At 40.1% G+C, this 14,155-nt stretch overlaps 1 protein-coding gene across 2 annotated transcripts in view; it reads right to left on the reverse strand.

Annotated features, from left to right (window-relative positions):
* Positions 1 to 14,155, reverse strand: part of mapkapk5 (MAPK activated protein kinase 5) — a 42,931-nt gene that overhangs the window by 11,679 nt on the left and 17,097 nt on the right. For both annotated transcript variants that reach the window (XM_063034104.1, XM_063034105.1), the window contains 4 exons: positions 12,958 to 13,055; positions 12,664 to 12,772; positions 9,721 to 9,810; positions 2,236 to 2,331 (listed from right to left, as the gene is read on the reverse strand). In XM_063034104.1, the coding sequence (XP_062890174.1) occupies positions 2,236 to 2,331; positions 9,721 to 9,810; positions 12,664 to 12,772; positions 12,958 to 13,055 (393 nt within the window). The remainder of the gene's footprint in view (positions 1 to 2,235; positions 2,332 to 9,720; positions 9,811 to 12,663; positions 12,773 to 12,957; positions 13,056 to 14,155) is intronic.

Below are 14,155 nucleotides of genomic sequence, written 5' to 3' on the forward strand. Positions count from 1 at the left end.
CCTTGATCACTGCTACCAAAGATGCCTACCAAACCACTCCCTGTCCACACTGTTGGCAAAACAGACCACCAAGATCTGCTCCTTATCCCTACAAACAGAGCTGAAATTCGAGGCCCAGTAAAGAAAGTTTTCAGTGCTAGTCTGAGGAAATACAGTAGATGAGCTTCAAGTACGTGACTGTTTTGAATCAGTAGACTGGCCTATGTTCAATGACTCAGCAGCCAGCCTAGATTGAGTATGTCACCACCATCCTATATTTTATCACATGTACATTGATGAATGTGTACCAAAGCAGAAACCATGGACAAACCAGGAGATCCACCCCCTTCTGAAATTCAGGACTGCAGTGTTCAAATCAGTTGACCCTGACCATTACAAGAAATCAAGATATGGTCACTGTAAAGGAATGCCTAGAGATAATATCAGTCCAAAATCGAGTCCCAGACCAGGTCCCAGAATGGGCTACAAGTCAGGCAGCATTGCCAAAGTACATCCCTTCCTGACTACACGACTGCGCTCTGTGCACGGTTTGAACAGAAGGAAATTAGAATGCCACAACTCACCCTGACAGCCTCCAATACACCTAAACCTAGTCACCAGTGTGACTGTAAGATCAGTCTTCCAGTGAGTGAACTCGTAGAATGCATCTGGTGTCCCTGGCCACGGTCTTAGATCAGGTGGCAGGGGTATTAGCAGATATTTTTAACCTCTTCCTGCTTCAATCTAAGATTCCCATCTGCATTAGTAAGACCACTATAACCCCTATACTTAAGAAATACAAGGTAATGTGCCTTAATTACTACTGCCCAATGTCTTTGACAACCACCATTGTAAAGTGCTTCAGGAGGCTAGTAATGATCTGCATTAAGTTCAGCCTTCCAGACAATCTCAGTCCATTGAAATTCACCTAACCCTGAAATAAGACCATGGCAGCAGATGCCATCTCCAAGGATCTACACTCATCTCTGGAGCAACTGTTCTGTAAAGACCACCTACGTTAAACTATTGTTTATTGACTACAGCTGGGCTTTCAATACTATAATTCCAAGCAAACATCTCCAAATTCCTAGACTTGGGACTCTACACCTCCCTTTGCAATTGGATCTCTGACTTCCTGACCAACAGATCTCAAGAGTAAGGATAAGCTTCCTCATCTGTACTCACCCTAAAGAAGGACACAGTAGTTGGAGAATTCAAGGAGGAGGATGTAAGAATTCTAGAACAATTAACATCAAAACGCAGGAGGTATTAGATGTCATAGCAGGTATCTGAATCCCCAGGGCTTGTTTCCCCACCTCTGCCCATTTCCACTCTTATTTCTCAAAAGCGAGAAATCATTAGCCATGATTCTGTAAGGGTTTTTGTCATTTCATTAGATATGGTTATATGGTTACAAGAGCTCGTATGAAATCTAGCTTTATTTTAATTTCTTTTGGCTAGGTCAATCTACAAAGTTGCTTTTAAGTAGTATTAATTTATCAATCTTACTGAGATTATAGTTGGTCATGAACACATTATTTGGAAATGATAGCATTACCCTTTCTAGTTGGTGGTCAATTGAAAAAGTTCCAGTATGTTGCATTGCTTCCTGCCCTAAATAAATGCAAAGTATCACTAGTACACACCATCTTCCAAATCTGAGACTGGTAACCAAGATGAACATGTCCCAGATGTCTAACTACTAAAGCACATGTGGCCAACAGAGCCTCAGAGCTGCAGGTTTTACAAATAACGTTCCAATAATCTACCAAATGGCCAGCTCTCCCTAGCCTAAATCCCCAGCACTGAGGCACTGGGTACATTCAGTTCTCTGCAATGAGCAGGCCATGTCATTTGCATGCCTAACACTGGACTCACAAAACAGTCAATTCAACCTGCTGTAATGCAAAGAAATTATAGGTGGATGTGGAACGCATTCCAAGATGAATTCAAAGCTTCCCTGAAGAAATACAATATCCCCTTTACTCCATGGCACCTACAAAAGCTCAAAATCAAGAAGAAGAATTCCTAATAGTAACAGGAACAGGGTCTATTCATTGAGAAGCCCAGTGTAAAACTGTGGAAGGAGCACACTGACTCCCACATCACCCACTCATGTGCTGCCTCAACTGTGGACGAGTCTGTGGCTTTCACATTATCCTCACTAGCCTCTTCAGAGCCCACAAAGGCAGAGTGGAAGGAAAGTCTTTCTTGATCTGGAAGGCTTGCTTAACAACAACACGCACACACACTTACCTGAGGTGCTACATAATACGGAGTGAACTGTGGTGTCATCAGATCCCCATGATCAATTTTAGCAAATCCAAAATCACATAGTTTAACTGGTGCATCCTACAAGATGAAAGAACTATGCATCAAAGCCAGGAACGGAAAACAAAATAATCAGCATACTATATATTAAAAGATCATGGGGATATGCAGTCCAACACTCGTTACCATAATACCATGCTCTCTCATTTGGGTTTCCTCCGGGTGCTCTGGTTTCCTCCCATATACCCAAATTGGTCAATGGAAATTGTCCTGTGATTTGGCTAGGGTTAAATCGGGGGTTGCTGTGCGTGTGATTTGAAGAGCCAGAAGGGCCTGTGCAATACTAAATCTCAATAAATTTACTTTGTTCTAAATTGCATGGGTCCCATTTTCTCAGCAGTATTTTTTTTAAAACAGTTTCATCAGATTTCAAAAAATTATGGAGGTTTTCTATTCCAACCAATACATTTGTGCTCCTGCCTAGATGTAAATATTTTATCAGCATACCATTCCAGTGGTCAATGTCTTGAGCATTAAAAAAAATCATCTATAGTTAGTAAAGTTACTCTATATACTTGCTTTCAAGTTAAAAATCAGTGCTCAGAGAAGCTAAACTTACATTCTAATTTAACATAACAGTACAAATATGATTCCTATACGATTCAAACAAAGTAGAAGACTCTACGGCACAAACATAGGCCTATTAATAACAGGAAAGTATGAAACATGGATGCCAATTTTCCTGGATACAAATAATTAAAAGTGAACAGAAACCCTCTGATCTTTTGCATACAAATAATAAACGTAACAAGATGATCCTTACATTTTCATAAAGACCAAAATAAATAATGTCACCATTTTATTTTAGGCAAGTTGAAGGCATCAAGTGGAAGTACACCAATCTCACCATAAAACTTGATCAGCATTTTAAAAGAACTTCACTGCCATTAGCAAAGTATTGTGAAGAATTCCATTCCCCCTCCCCACCCCAAATGGCTGTCCTCACCCAATTAGGAATGTCTCCTAGTAACAAACAATTTGCTACAACAGGTTTCAACCCAATACATCAGCAATTCCTTCCTCTTTCCCTCCTCCTCCACAGATGCTGCTGAGTTCCCTCAGCAGATTGATTGTTGCTCCAGATTTCAGCATCTGCTTTTCTTGTGTCTCTTCCAGTAACATTCTGACCAAGATTTAGTATGCTGCTACTTATGACATTAAAAAAGATAATCAATTTTGGGAAGAATATTAACTATCTATATTTATATAATACATATTCTACACTTTTCACACCCACAATATGATCAGGACATCGTGTTTCTATCATGTTTGTATGCTGTGCTCACTTTAGGTTTAAATTTCCCTATGGACATACTTGTATCGCCTTCTGCTCTTCTCAGAGATGAGTCTCCAAGGCAGGTGAAGCTGTGCCTCTCACATAAAAATGTAGTTTCCCAGCCTGATTCTTTTACCCTCTCTCCGACCACAAACACAAATGCACCCCCGATTCATTAGCCTCTAACCTGGCCACACCCCATTCTGACCAGATCTTGCACCTCCCACTTAAATGTTCCAAGATAGCTTACTGAACTGGTATCATTCAAAATTTTACACCAGGCCACAGTGAAATGACCAAAAGTATGGTTAAGAAGTCACGTGACGCAATGACAGAGACGGCCGCTTAGAACAGTGTTCCACGCTGGTGGTATATAATTATCCTTTAAAAATTTGCTTTCACAGTCTATTTTATCACTGTTGCAGCTCTAAAGTGTTACTGTTTGTGTAAGATGCCAAAACAACTTAAAATGAAGGCTTCCGGAGATATTAAGAGGCATTGGAGGTCGCAGTGCTCTGGGCAGACAGCCTCTGATCAAAATGGCGGAGGACCATCGTCTGAGGGAGACCAACATGAGGCGAGTCATGATTTGGCTGACATATATGTGGCTTTGAAAAAAATCTCGGATGACCTGGTAGGAGTGGAGTCAAAGCTGTCATCGCTGATAACCAGGCTTGCAGATGTCGAGAAGCGGTTGACTATCAAGAAGCGGCAGATAGGGAATGAGAAGTCAACCCATTGGCTACCAAAGCGGATACTGACCAGCTAACAGATAAACTGGAGGACACAGAGAACCGTAATCGGCGCAACAATCTCCAATTCATCGGCATTCCAGAAGGAAAAGAGGGCAGGATCATCGCGTTCATGGATAAACTAGTCTCGGAGCTTGTCGGTGATTGGGAGGAAAAGTTTGAAATAGAACGTGCACACAGAGTGCTGGGCCTTAGACCCAGTACCAGAGATAGGCCTCAGCCTATCCTCGCAAGGTTCCTCAGGTCAAAGGATCGAGATTTTGTGCTGCGAGCGACAAGGGTCAAGGGCAAGTTTTCCTGGGACAACAATCATGTGATGATCTTCCTGGACTTCTCCAGACCCACGCAAGTAAAATGAAGAAAGTTTAAAGAATGTAAGAAGATGCTTTGGGGGCGGAATGTGAGCCTTGCGCTGCTTTACCCAGCCAAGCTAAGAATAGAGATTAAGGACTGTTTCAAGTTTTTTTTGAGTGCCCACGTAAAGCAAGAAAATTTACTGAGGAGATGGGGGAGTTTAACTATGTTAGTTAAATTGAGCAAGATGTGAGTCGGGTTGTGTTTGTTATTTTTTTAAATCTTGCCGGATTGTATTGTACTGAAGCTACCTTAATCTCACTAGGGCTGCCATACTGTTAGTGTGCTATGTTGACTGTGAAATTATACCGGCGTTGTTTCCGAGCAGTTAAAACTGGTCTGGGTGTTTCATGGACCATAATCCTTTGTGGAAGGGACGTCTGGCCGTGTTCTGTGGCCACTGTTGCGCATGGGAGAGTTTTACACGCCATTTTGTTACTTTTCAGTTTAAACGGGGGTTTATGAGTCAGTGTCAAAATATTGCAATGTATTTCTTTGTCTGTCTTAACTATGACTTCTCTTAATTCAGATAAAATATGTTTCACGGTCTGGGGAATCTTATAAAAAAGAGAAAAGTAATGATAAGCTTAAGAGACAAAAATGGGATGTGGTATTTCTACAGAAACATTTATCAGCAGAGGAATCAGTAAAGCTACTGAGGAGTTTTACAGACCATGTTTTTTTATGGTGCAGGGTTAACTAAGAGCAAGGGCGTTAAAACACTTACCAATAGGCAGCTACAGTTTAGATGTGAGGAACAGACCAACGATGAAGCGGGGAGAATTCTTATTATTTTGGCAGAAGTACAGAAGCAACATATTTTAGCAAACATATATGCACCTAATATAGAAGATGCAGGCTTTTTGGTTGATCCTGAAGGAAAGTTACATTCTGGAGCTTATGATATCATACCTGGGGGAGATTTTAATTTGGTAATGGATCCAATCATCCACCATAGTAAGATGTTGTCATATAGAACCTCAAAACTCACTGTGATAGTGCAAAAAATGTGTAAAGCCCTCGGGCTTGTAGATGTTTGGCGCCTTATGAATCCCAATGGGAGGGATTACACATTTTTTTCTGCAATTCATAAAATATACACAAGGATTGATTTCTTCCTTATATCCAAGTCACTTATTCAGTCTGTGTCTCAATGTGCAATTGGTAATATTATAATATCAGATCATGCTTGGGTTTGTCTAGAGACAATACCTCAGTATAAGAGAATGCAGTCACACAGATGGAGATTTAATTCATCGTTGTTACAAGGTTCTATGTTTAGGCAAGCTATGGGACAACAAATCAAGGAGTGTTTAGAGATAAATACACCTACAGCCTCCTCGGCAGGGACTGACTGGGAAGTCCTGAAGGCAGTTTTGAGGGGATATACTATTCAACATACTTTTTATATAAAAAAACAGAATAATCAGAAAATTACAAACTTAGAAAATAAAATCAAAGAGATTGAGACAAAATTGAAGCAGTGGATGTCATCCAAAGATTTGAGAGAACTAACACAGCTGAAATAGCAATACAATCTAATATTATCCCAGACAGCAGAATTTTGGCTTTTCAGGGCAAGACAAAGGCAATTTGAATTGGGGGAGAAAGTTGGCAGCTTCTGGCAAGGTGTATAAAACAGAGAATCAATATCTATCATCCCAGCTATTAGATCAGCAACAGGTGATACACTGATGACAGCTAAAGATATTAACGATGCATTCCAAGAGTTTTATAAGGACCTATATACATCAACCTCCAACTCTAGTGAGGAAGAAATTGATAGCTTTCTGAGGCCATTAGGGTTACCTAAGTTGACGAAAGAACAACAACAATACCTTGATTCCGCTAAAACACTGGAAAAAATTATATCAGTGATTAAGACCTTACCGACTGGGAAAGCTCCTGGCCCAGATGGATTTACAGCGGAATTTTTTAAATGCTATGCGGAGGAGCTAGCTCCACCATTGCTGAATATTGTACAATGAGTCCATGGAGCAGGGTAACTTACCCCCTACTTTATCACAAGCGCTAATTACATTGATTCTGAAAGAGGGTAAAGACCCGTGTGAATGTAAGAATTATAGATCAATTTCTCTAATCCCAATAGATGTGAAAATTTTATCACAGATCCTTGCAAACTGTTTAGACACAGTAATAACACGGTTGATACATAGTGATCAGGTGGGATTTATCAGGGGCCGCAGCTCATCTAATAATACAAGGCGTATTGCCAATATTATGTGGCCGGTGGCCGATAATCAGTCACCTATAGCAGCTATCTCACTCGATGCTGAAAAAGCATTTGATCCGAGTGGAATGGGGCTATCTGTTTAAGATTACTCAATTTTTTGGATTTGGACTCATCTTTTTAAAAATGGATTAGGCTGTTATATAATAACCTTAAAGCAGCAGTTCGAACTAGAGGTTACATTTCACCTTACTTCTCTCCGGGAAGGGGTACCCGACAGGATTCCCCACTTTCCCCAATGTTGTTCTGTCTAGCTTTGGAGCCCCTAGCAGCAGCCATCAGAGAGAATGAGAACTTCATAGGGGTATCTGTGGGAGGACAGGCTCATAAATAGATGCTTTATGCGGATGATATTTTATTATTTGTGTCGGACCCTAGTCGGTCGGTGTCATGTCTTTTTGACATTATAAAGTCTTACTCTAGATTCTCAGGTTATAAGGTTGATTGGACAAAATTGGAAGCACTACCATTCACTGTACATTGCCCTGCATCTGCCTTCTACCCAGGTCAACTTCACTGGCCAAAGAAGGGTATACAATATTTAGGTATTAATTTTCCCCCTCAACTGAAGGATTTAGTAAAGGTAAATTTTGATCCATTATTGCAGAGGATTTCATGTGATGTAGACAGATGGTCATCATTGTATTTGTCAATGTCGGGAAAAGTAAATGCCTTGAAGATGAATTGTATTCCAAAGGTTAATTATCTGTTCCAATCGTTACCAGTTCAAATCCCATTAACATATTTTAATCAATTCGATAAAATAATTAAGGCTTTTATTTGGAATGGTAAATGCCCACGCTTAAACTTTAACAAATTACAATTGCCAGTTGAAAGTGGGGGGGGGTTTAGGTTTGCCGAAGTTAATATACTATTACTATGCCTTTACGCTTAAACATTTAGCACACTGGTCTCTCCCTCCGGAGAGAGTGCCTCCTTGGTATTGTATTGAGTGTTCTGCTCTTTCTCCCATCCCTCCATTACAATGTTTGTCTATCAAGTTACCTCCTGAGGCAAGGTCTCACCCAATTATATCGCATATGCATTTGTTTTGGAATAAACTAGCCAGATTATTTAAATTTAATCCATATTTGAATGAAGCCTCAAGTAACTGGATGAATCCAAAGTTGTGTATTGATAAGTCCCTTCTTCTGGACGGAATGGCAAGGGAAAGGTATAATTAAATTGGGAGACCAATAATGGTAATAATTAATGGTGACAGTTTAAAATCTTTTAACCAATTAACCCAACAGTCCTGACGAAGGGTCTCGGCCTGAAACGTCGACTGCACCTCTTCCTAGAGATGCTGCCTGGCCTGCTGCGTTCACCAGCAACTTTTATGTGTGTAACCCAACAGTATGATATCTCTAGGTCACAATTTTGGAGATATCTTCAACTACGTCATTTGCTACATACAACTTTTGGTTCTACACAGCAACCCCCACAAGTTGCTACGATACTGTCTACTGTACTGGCTGCATATGGTAAAGGTCACGAAGCCTCAACTTTTTTTATTCAGCTTTACCACAAATCTCCGGGGACTAATTTCTGTTGGGACTTAAAAGAGCATGGGAAAAAGAACTGAGTGTGACTTCTGAGACAAAGGAGTGGGACAAAATTTGTAAAAATGTCAAAAACAATGTCAAGAGACGTGAGGGTGCGCCTTATTCAGTTTAAGAATCTACACCGTTTCTATTGGACTCCAGCAAGGTTACAGAGATTAGGGTTGAAAAACACCCCTGAATGCTGGCGCTATGAGGCGGATAAAGGGGACTGAGTACATGCACTCTGGTCCTGTCCCAGAATTCAAGAATTTGGATTATGATACATAATCCAAAGTTTCGGGTATTCAACTCCCTTTCTGCCCTAGATTTTTTGTCTTGGGAGACACACTTGGGTTACTTGGGGATAAACACTCTCAAAATTGGATCCAGACAAGTATAATGGTAGGAAAACAAATTATAATTAGAGGCTGCAGGAATGTGGGGGGGGGGAACCATCATTTCAGGAGTATTTTATGTTCTGTAAGCTATGATTTACATAATTTCAACACTGACAAGCGTTCGGGGAAAAATTTGTAGAAGAACTCAATAAAATTTAAATCATAAAAAAGTATGGTTTAAGGGGAAAATTTTAAATAGCATCTTTAAAGAGATATATTCTCTAGAAAGGATATTCTTAAGCCTGATGCCACCATAGCTAAAGACAATGCCATACTGGAGAGATGAACATTGGGTTTCCACTGGAGGGCAAAATTAGTACACAGAGCTTTTGGAGGATTATAGGATTTAGAGGTTAAGAGTTAATCTGGAGTGAAACCAAAGGGAATCTGCTTGCTGGATCAGGCCTGTTATTGAATGGGATGTGATGCATGTTATAATTGCATTAATGAGGTGTATGCAAAGGGTTTTGATAATGGAGAGAACATGGGAGTGGAATTACAGATTAAACAGGATCCCAAAGTCGTTTGAAGTTTTCTTAAATTTCAACATGAGAAAAACAGCAGGATAATATTAATACTGCTACAAGCTACAAAAAAATGGGAAGTTCCATTCTTCCAGAGCTTTTTTTTCATTTTTTTCCTGAGCAAATACACTTTCTAGCATAAACAGACAATAAATTTAACAATATTTTTTCAAAGGTATAATGTCCTTATTAAAACTGCGACTTCTCACAGTGATACAGTTATCATTTAACAATTCAACATTATTAAAGCTCATTTATCTGGTATATTAGAGATATTACTCAAACGGTTAAACGCTGATTCAGATACTCGCCAGAGAATTGTCCTTGAAGAGGAGGTTTTCAGGTTTGAGGTCTCTATGGGCAATATTCAAGGAGTGACAGTGCTGTATGGCCAGAGCAATCTACACGAAATACAGTACAGACAGACACTTGTAAATATTTACGTAATCAACGTAGGATAAACAAGTTGTTTAAAAATCCTTAGTAGGACTGAAGGTACTGCCATTAACAATAGAATCAACTGTACAAAGGGGTACACTTTTATGAAACCACATATACAGTCTTTCCATCCTAAACACATTCCAACTGTAGCTTAAAATCATAAACACAACAAAGTCTGCAGATGCTGGAAATACAAAGTAACACACACAAAATGCTGGAGGAACTCAGCAGGTCAGGCAGCATCTATGGAAATGAATAGACAGCCAACGTTTCAGGGCGAGACCCTTCTTCAGGACTCAATAATCCTCCTGATCGAAACCTATCAAATATTGAAAAGCATAGAAAGAGTGGACATGGAGAGGATGTTTCCAATAGTGGGTGAATCTAGGTCCAGAGGGCACAGCCTGAAAATACAAGGATGTCCCTTAGGAACAGAGAAGAGGGGGAATTTCTTTAGCCAGGGGGTGGCAAACCTGTGGAATTCATTGCCACAGATGGTTGTGGAAGTCAAGTCATTAGGTGTATTGAAAGAGGATCTTAATTAGTAAGGGCAAAGGTTACACAGAGAAGGGAGGAGAATGGGATTGAGGGGGATAATAAATCAGCCATGACTGAATGTTGGAACGGACTTGATTGGTCGAATGGCCTAGTTCTGCTCTTTTGTTTTATGGTCTTATTGGCCCTGGATAACTGCAGAAAGGCATCTTGATTATTGTACCCGAGTTCTCTAGCAGCAACAGCTAACATATGATCTGCCTTCTTAGTTCCATACCGTATTTTGTAGTAGAGGCAAACAGTTAGAGCTCCATAAAACATCATGGATAAAAAGCAAACTTGATGTGGGCACCAGTATACTGTAAAAACTGAATGACGCAAAAAGCCAAAGCAGCAGAACATCTAACCCTTCTGTCTGCAAAACTGATTAAATTGTGGATGGGTAAGAGCAGGGGTCCCCAACAGCTTTTGCACGGCGGACCGGTTTAATATTGACAATATTCTTGCAGACCGGCCGACTGGGGGGGGGGGGTGGGGGGTGGTGTTCAAGTAGGGTTAAACTCACCTCAACATGTCTTTTACAGTTAGGGTCGCCAACTTTCTCACTCCCAAATAAGGGACAAAAGTAGCAGTCAAATCCCGGGACACTTTACCTCTGGAAAGACTACCATGACCATGAAGCCTTGTGCGGGCACCTGTGCGCGCATGCGCGTACGTGCCGAATTTTTTCCCACTAATCGGTTTTGCCTTCATCTTCCCGACTATACTGTACATACATTATTTCTACTTTACATAGGCTGTGTATTTATCACATCATTCCTGCTTTTACTATATGTTAGTGTTATTTATTTTCGGTTATGTGTGTTATTTGGTATGATTTGTTAGGTTATTTTTTGGGTCTGGGAACGCTCAAAAATTTTTCCCATATAAATTAATGGTAATTGCTTCTTCGTTTCACACCATTTCAGCAAGAAAGGTTTCATAGGAACGCTGTACCTTAGCAGGGGAAATATGGGACAAACCAATTTAACCCAATATACGGGATGTCCCGGCATATACGGGACAGTTGGCAATCCTATGTTCAAGTTCAAAAGTGCATGACAGGGAATGAGGAAAGGTGCAGCTGATTCATATCGTTTCCTCACGGCCCGGTAGCACATGCTTTGCGGCCCGGTGGTTGAGGACCTCTGGATATGAGGACAGTGGACCTGACTGGAAGACAAGTATCTCAGAAAGCAGTGAGGGAAAAGATGATGACTCTACAACATCCTAATGAGGATAGTGTGAGAAAAATTGCTGACAAAAAGGCAGGACAATTCCATTCTTAGAAATAAATGCATGTTCACCCTTTGATCGATTTAATGGAGATATGAAAGAAGAGGGAAAACACGAGATACATCAAGCATATGGGAAATGGCAGCCATACAACAGCCATCACAACAGTAGTAACCAGGCCAGATCATTGTATGTGGCTAGTTCAAGTCATGATTTTTACAAGTTAATGAGTAATGAGCTAGAACAGGAAGTTAAACGTGAACTACACTTTAGGCCCTCGATGAGGATCATACCCTAGCTGTGATTTGGAGGCTTGCGTGCCTGGAGTCAGGGCTTTACACTTTGGCTCTTTGTAGGATCATCCATTCCAAACAGGTTAAAGGGAGAGGCCAGACTAAGAGTGGTCCACCTGTCCTCCAGGTTTGGAAGTTAAGCTCAGGGCCAACAACCTGAGTGGTTAAACAAGACTGTTAAGGAAACAGCAATGAAGAATCCTTCTGTATCAGTGTGCAGCAGTATTCCTGGGTCTCCACCTGGAACTTGCATGACCGACGATAAACTGAGAGGAAGGAACTGACACAATGAAGGAAGCCACGAACGCCGGTGGAGATGGAGGACCTTCACCGCTGCCCTAAGCGCCAGTGGTGTAATGGACAAAAGAAGAACACTTTAAGCGATGAGTATAAATAAAGATAGTTGCACTAAACCAAGTATTTTCTTTGTCTGCCATGTTAGTTTACACCTTATAGAGGAGAGAGGGTCAAATGCATGATGACTTTAAGCAATTTATGCAAACAGATTCCAAATTTCTTTTTAGCAACACATTAATCTCTCCTTCTCTCCAAAGCTCCCATGCCTCAAAATCTCAGAGTCAGGTATTACTTCTGCAACTTATTAAAGAGCATTCTTCCATCTTCTGAAGATAAGATGATGCACACCATGGAAGTAAAAGTCCAGTTTGCCCTCTGATACTCCTCAATATTGTCTAACAAAGCAGGATTACTTTTATTTTCTCATCTCTATCAACATGAAAGGATCCTTACCTGTTTAGTAACCTGGCTAGCCATTTTCTCTGTAAAGTGCTTATGTTGACTGATTCTGTGAAACAGCTCCCCACCTTCCATCATTTCCATTACAATTAGCAGCCGAGCCCTGGAAATTGTTTCCAAAGTACAAAGTATTCAATTCAATGGAAATGTAATTATCTAACACTAAGATTTTGTGCACTCTAATTCAGTATAAGGTGCATTTTGTTCAAAGGTATAATTACAATTCCCACAAATAATGAAACATCTCAGTTTACTTCACCTTAGTGAGTTGCTGTGACTAAGGCGTACCTTGGACTGGACTCATGAGGGAACTGAACACTGTTAGCATATACTTCAATTATCTGGACAATATTGTTGTGGCCCACACACATAAGGTGATGTCGAACCTGCAAAATGATTAACTTGCATTAAAATCTAAGATGTTTAGTCATTTATAAGAAAACAAGGCAAGAAAATATAATCTTTTCCTAGTACAGTATCAAACATTTTCTTTTATTTCTGCAAAGCTTTATTATTAAACTTAAAAAGAGAATAACATAACTGAACCACTCATTGTGAAAATACATTTCTCAAGTACGACTCCCCTTCTTTTAATCTCGCTATCTCTTGAAGTAAAGCAGTATGTTTCATTTATTTTTACGACCATGTTAACTTGCAGGGTATCTTTGTAATTCGTATATTTTACAGTTCAAGATCTCTTTGCTCTTCCACCCTGCCAAGAATTACATTATAAAGTAGTAAATGGTCTACCCAACTCTTGTTACTAAAATGTATCACTTCACATTTATCTGTACTTTACTATGAACTACTAGGCAACTTTATCAATGTTGTTTTGTAATTTGTTGCAGACTTCCTATACATTAACTACCCACTAACTTCTCGACATTACAGGTTATACCATAAATTTGGTCACCATTCACCATTTTAGGATTTCTGTTCTCAATTGCAAACTCTACATCATTAATATAAATTGTGAACACCATATTTGTTTTAACAACAGATTTCATGGCGTTATGCCAGTGATATTAAACCTGATTGTGATATCTCCTTCTACCCATTTTTTGACTCTCACTCTCTGCTTTGTGCCTGGAAACTAGCTGACAGTCTAATCAGGCCCTAATTTTACATTCTGACTTCAGTGGTCTGCGAAGGGGTTTGTTACCTTGAATATTTCATTCAGCATCTACTGCATTACCATTGTCTTCTTTTTCCATTTCCTCTTCAAAAAATAAATGCAGTAAGTGGATCAGAGTAAGATCTTTCAGCTTGAAATCCATGCTGACTATTCATCATTATGCCTTCGCTTTCTGTGTATTAAGAGGCCTACAGAGAGTGGATGTGGGGCACAGCCTTAAAATACAAGGCTGTATTCCCTTTAGAACAGAGATGAGGAGGAATGTCTTTAGCCAGAGGGTGATGAATATGTGGAATTCATTGCTACAGAAGGAGGCAAAGTCTCCTCGGAGGGTCAGACACCCTGAGCCAA

This window comes from Mobula hypostoma, chromosome 27 (genome assembly GCF_963921235.1).
Source record: "Mobula hypostoma chromosome 27, sMobHyp1.1, whole genome shotgun sequence".
Taxonomy (NCBI): domain Eukaryota; kingdom Metazoa; phylum Chordata; class Chondrichthyes; order Myliobatiformes; family Myliobatidae; genus Mobula; species Mobula hypostoma.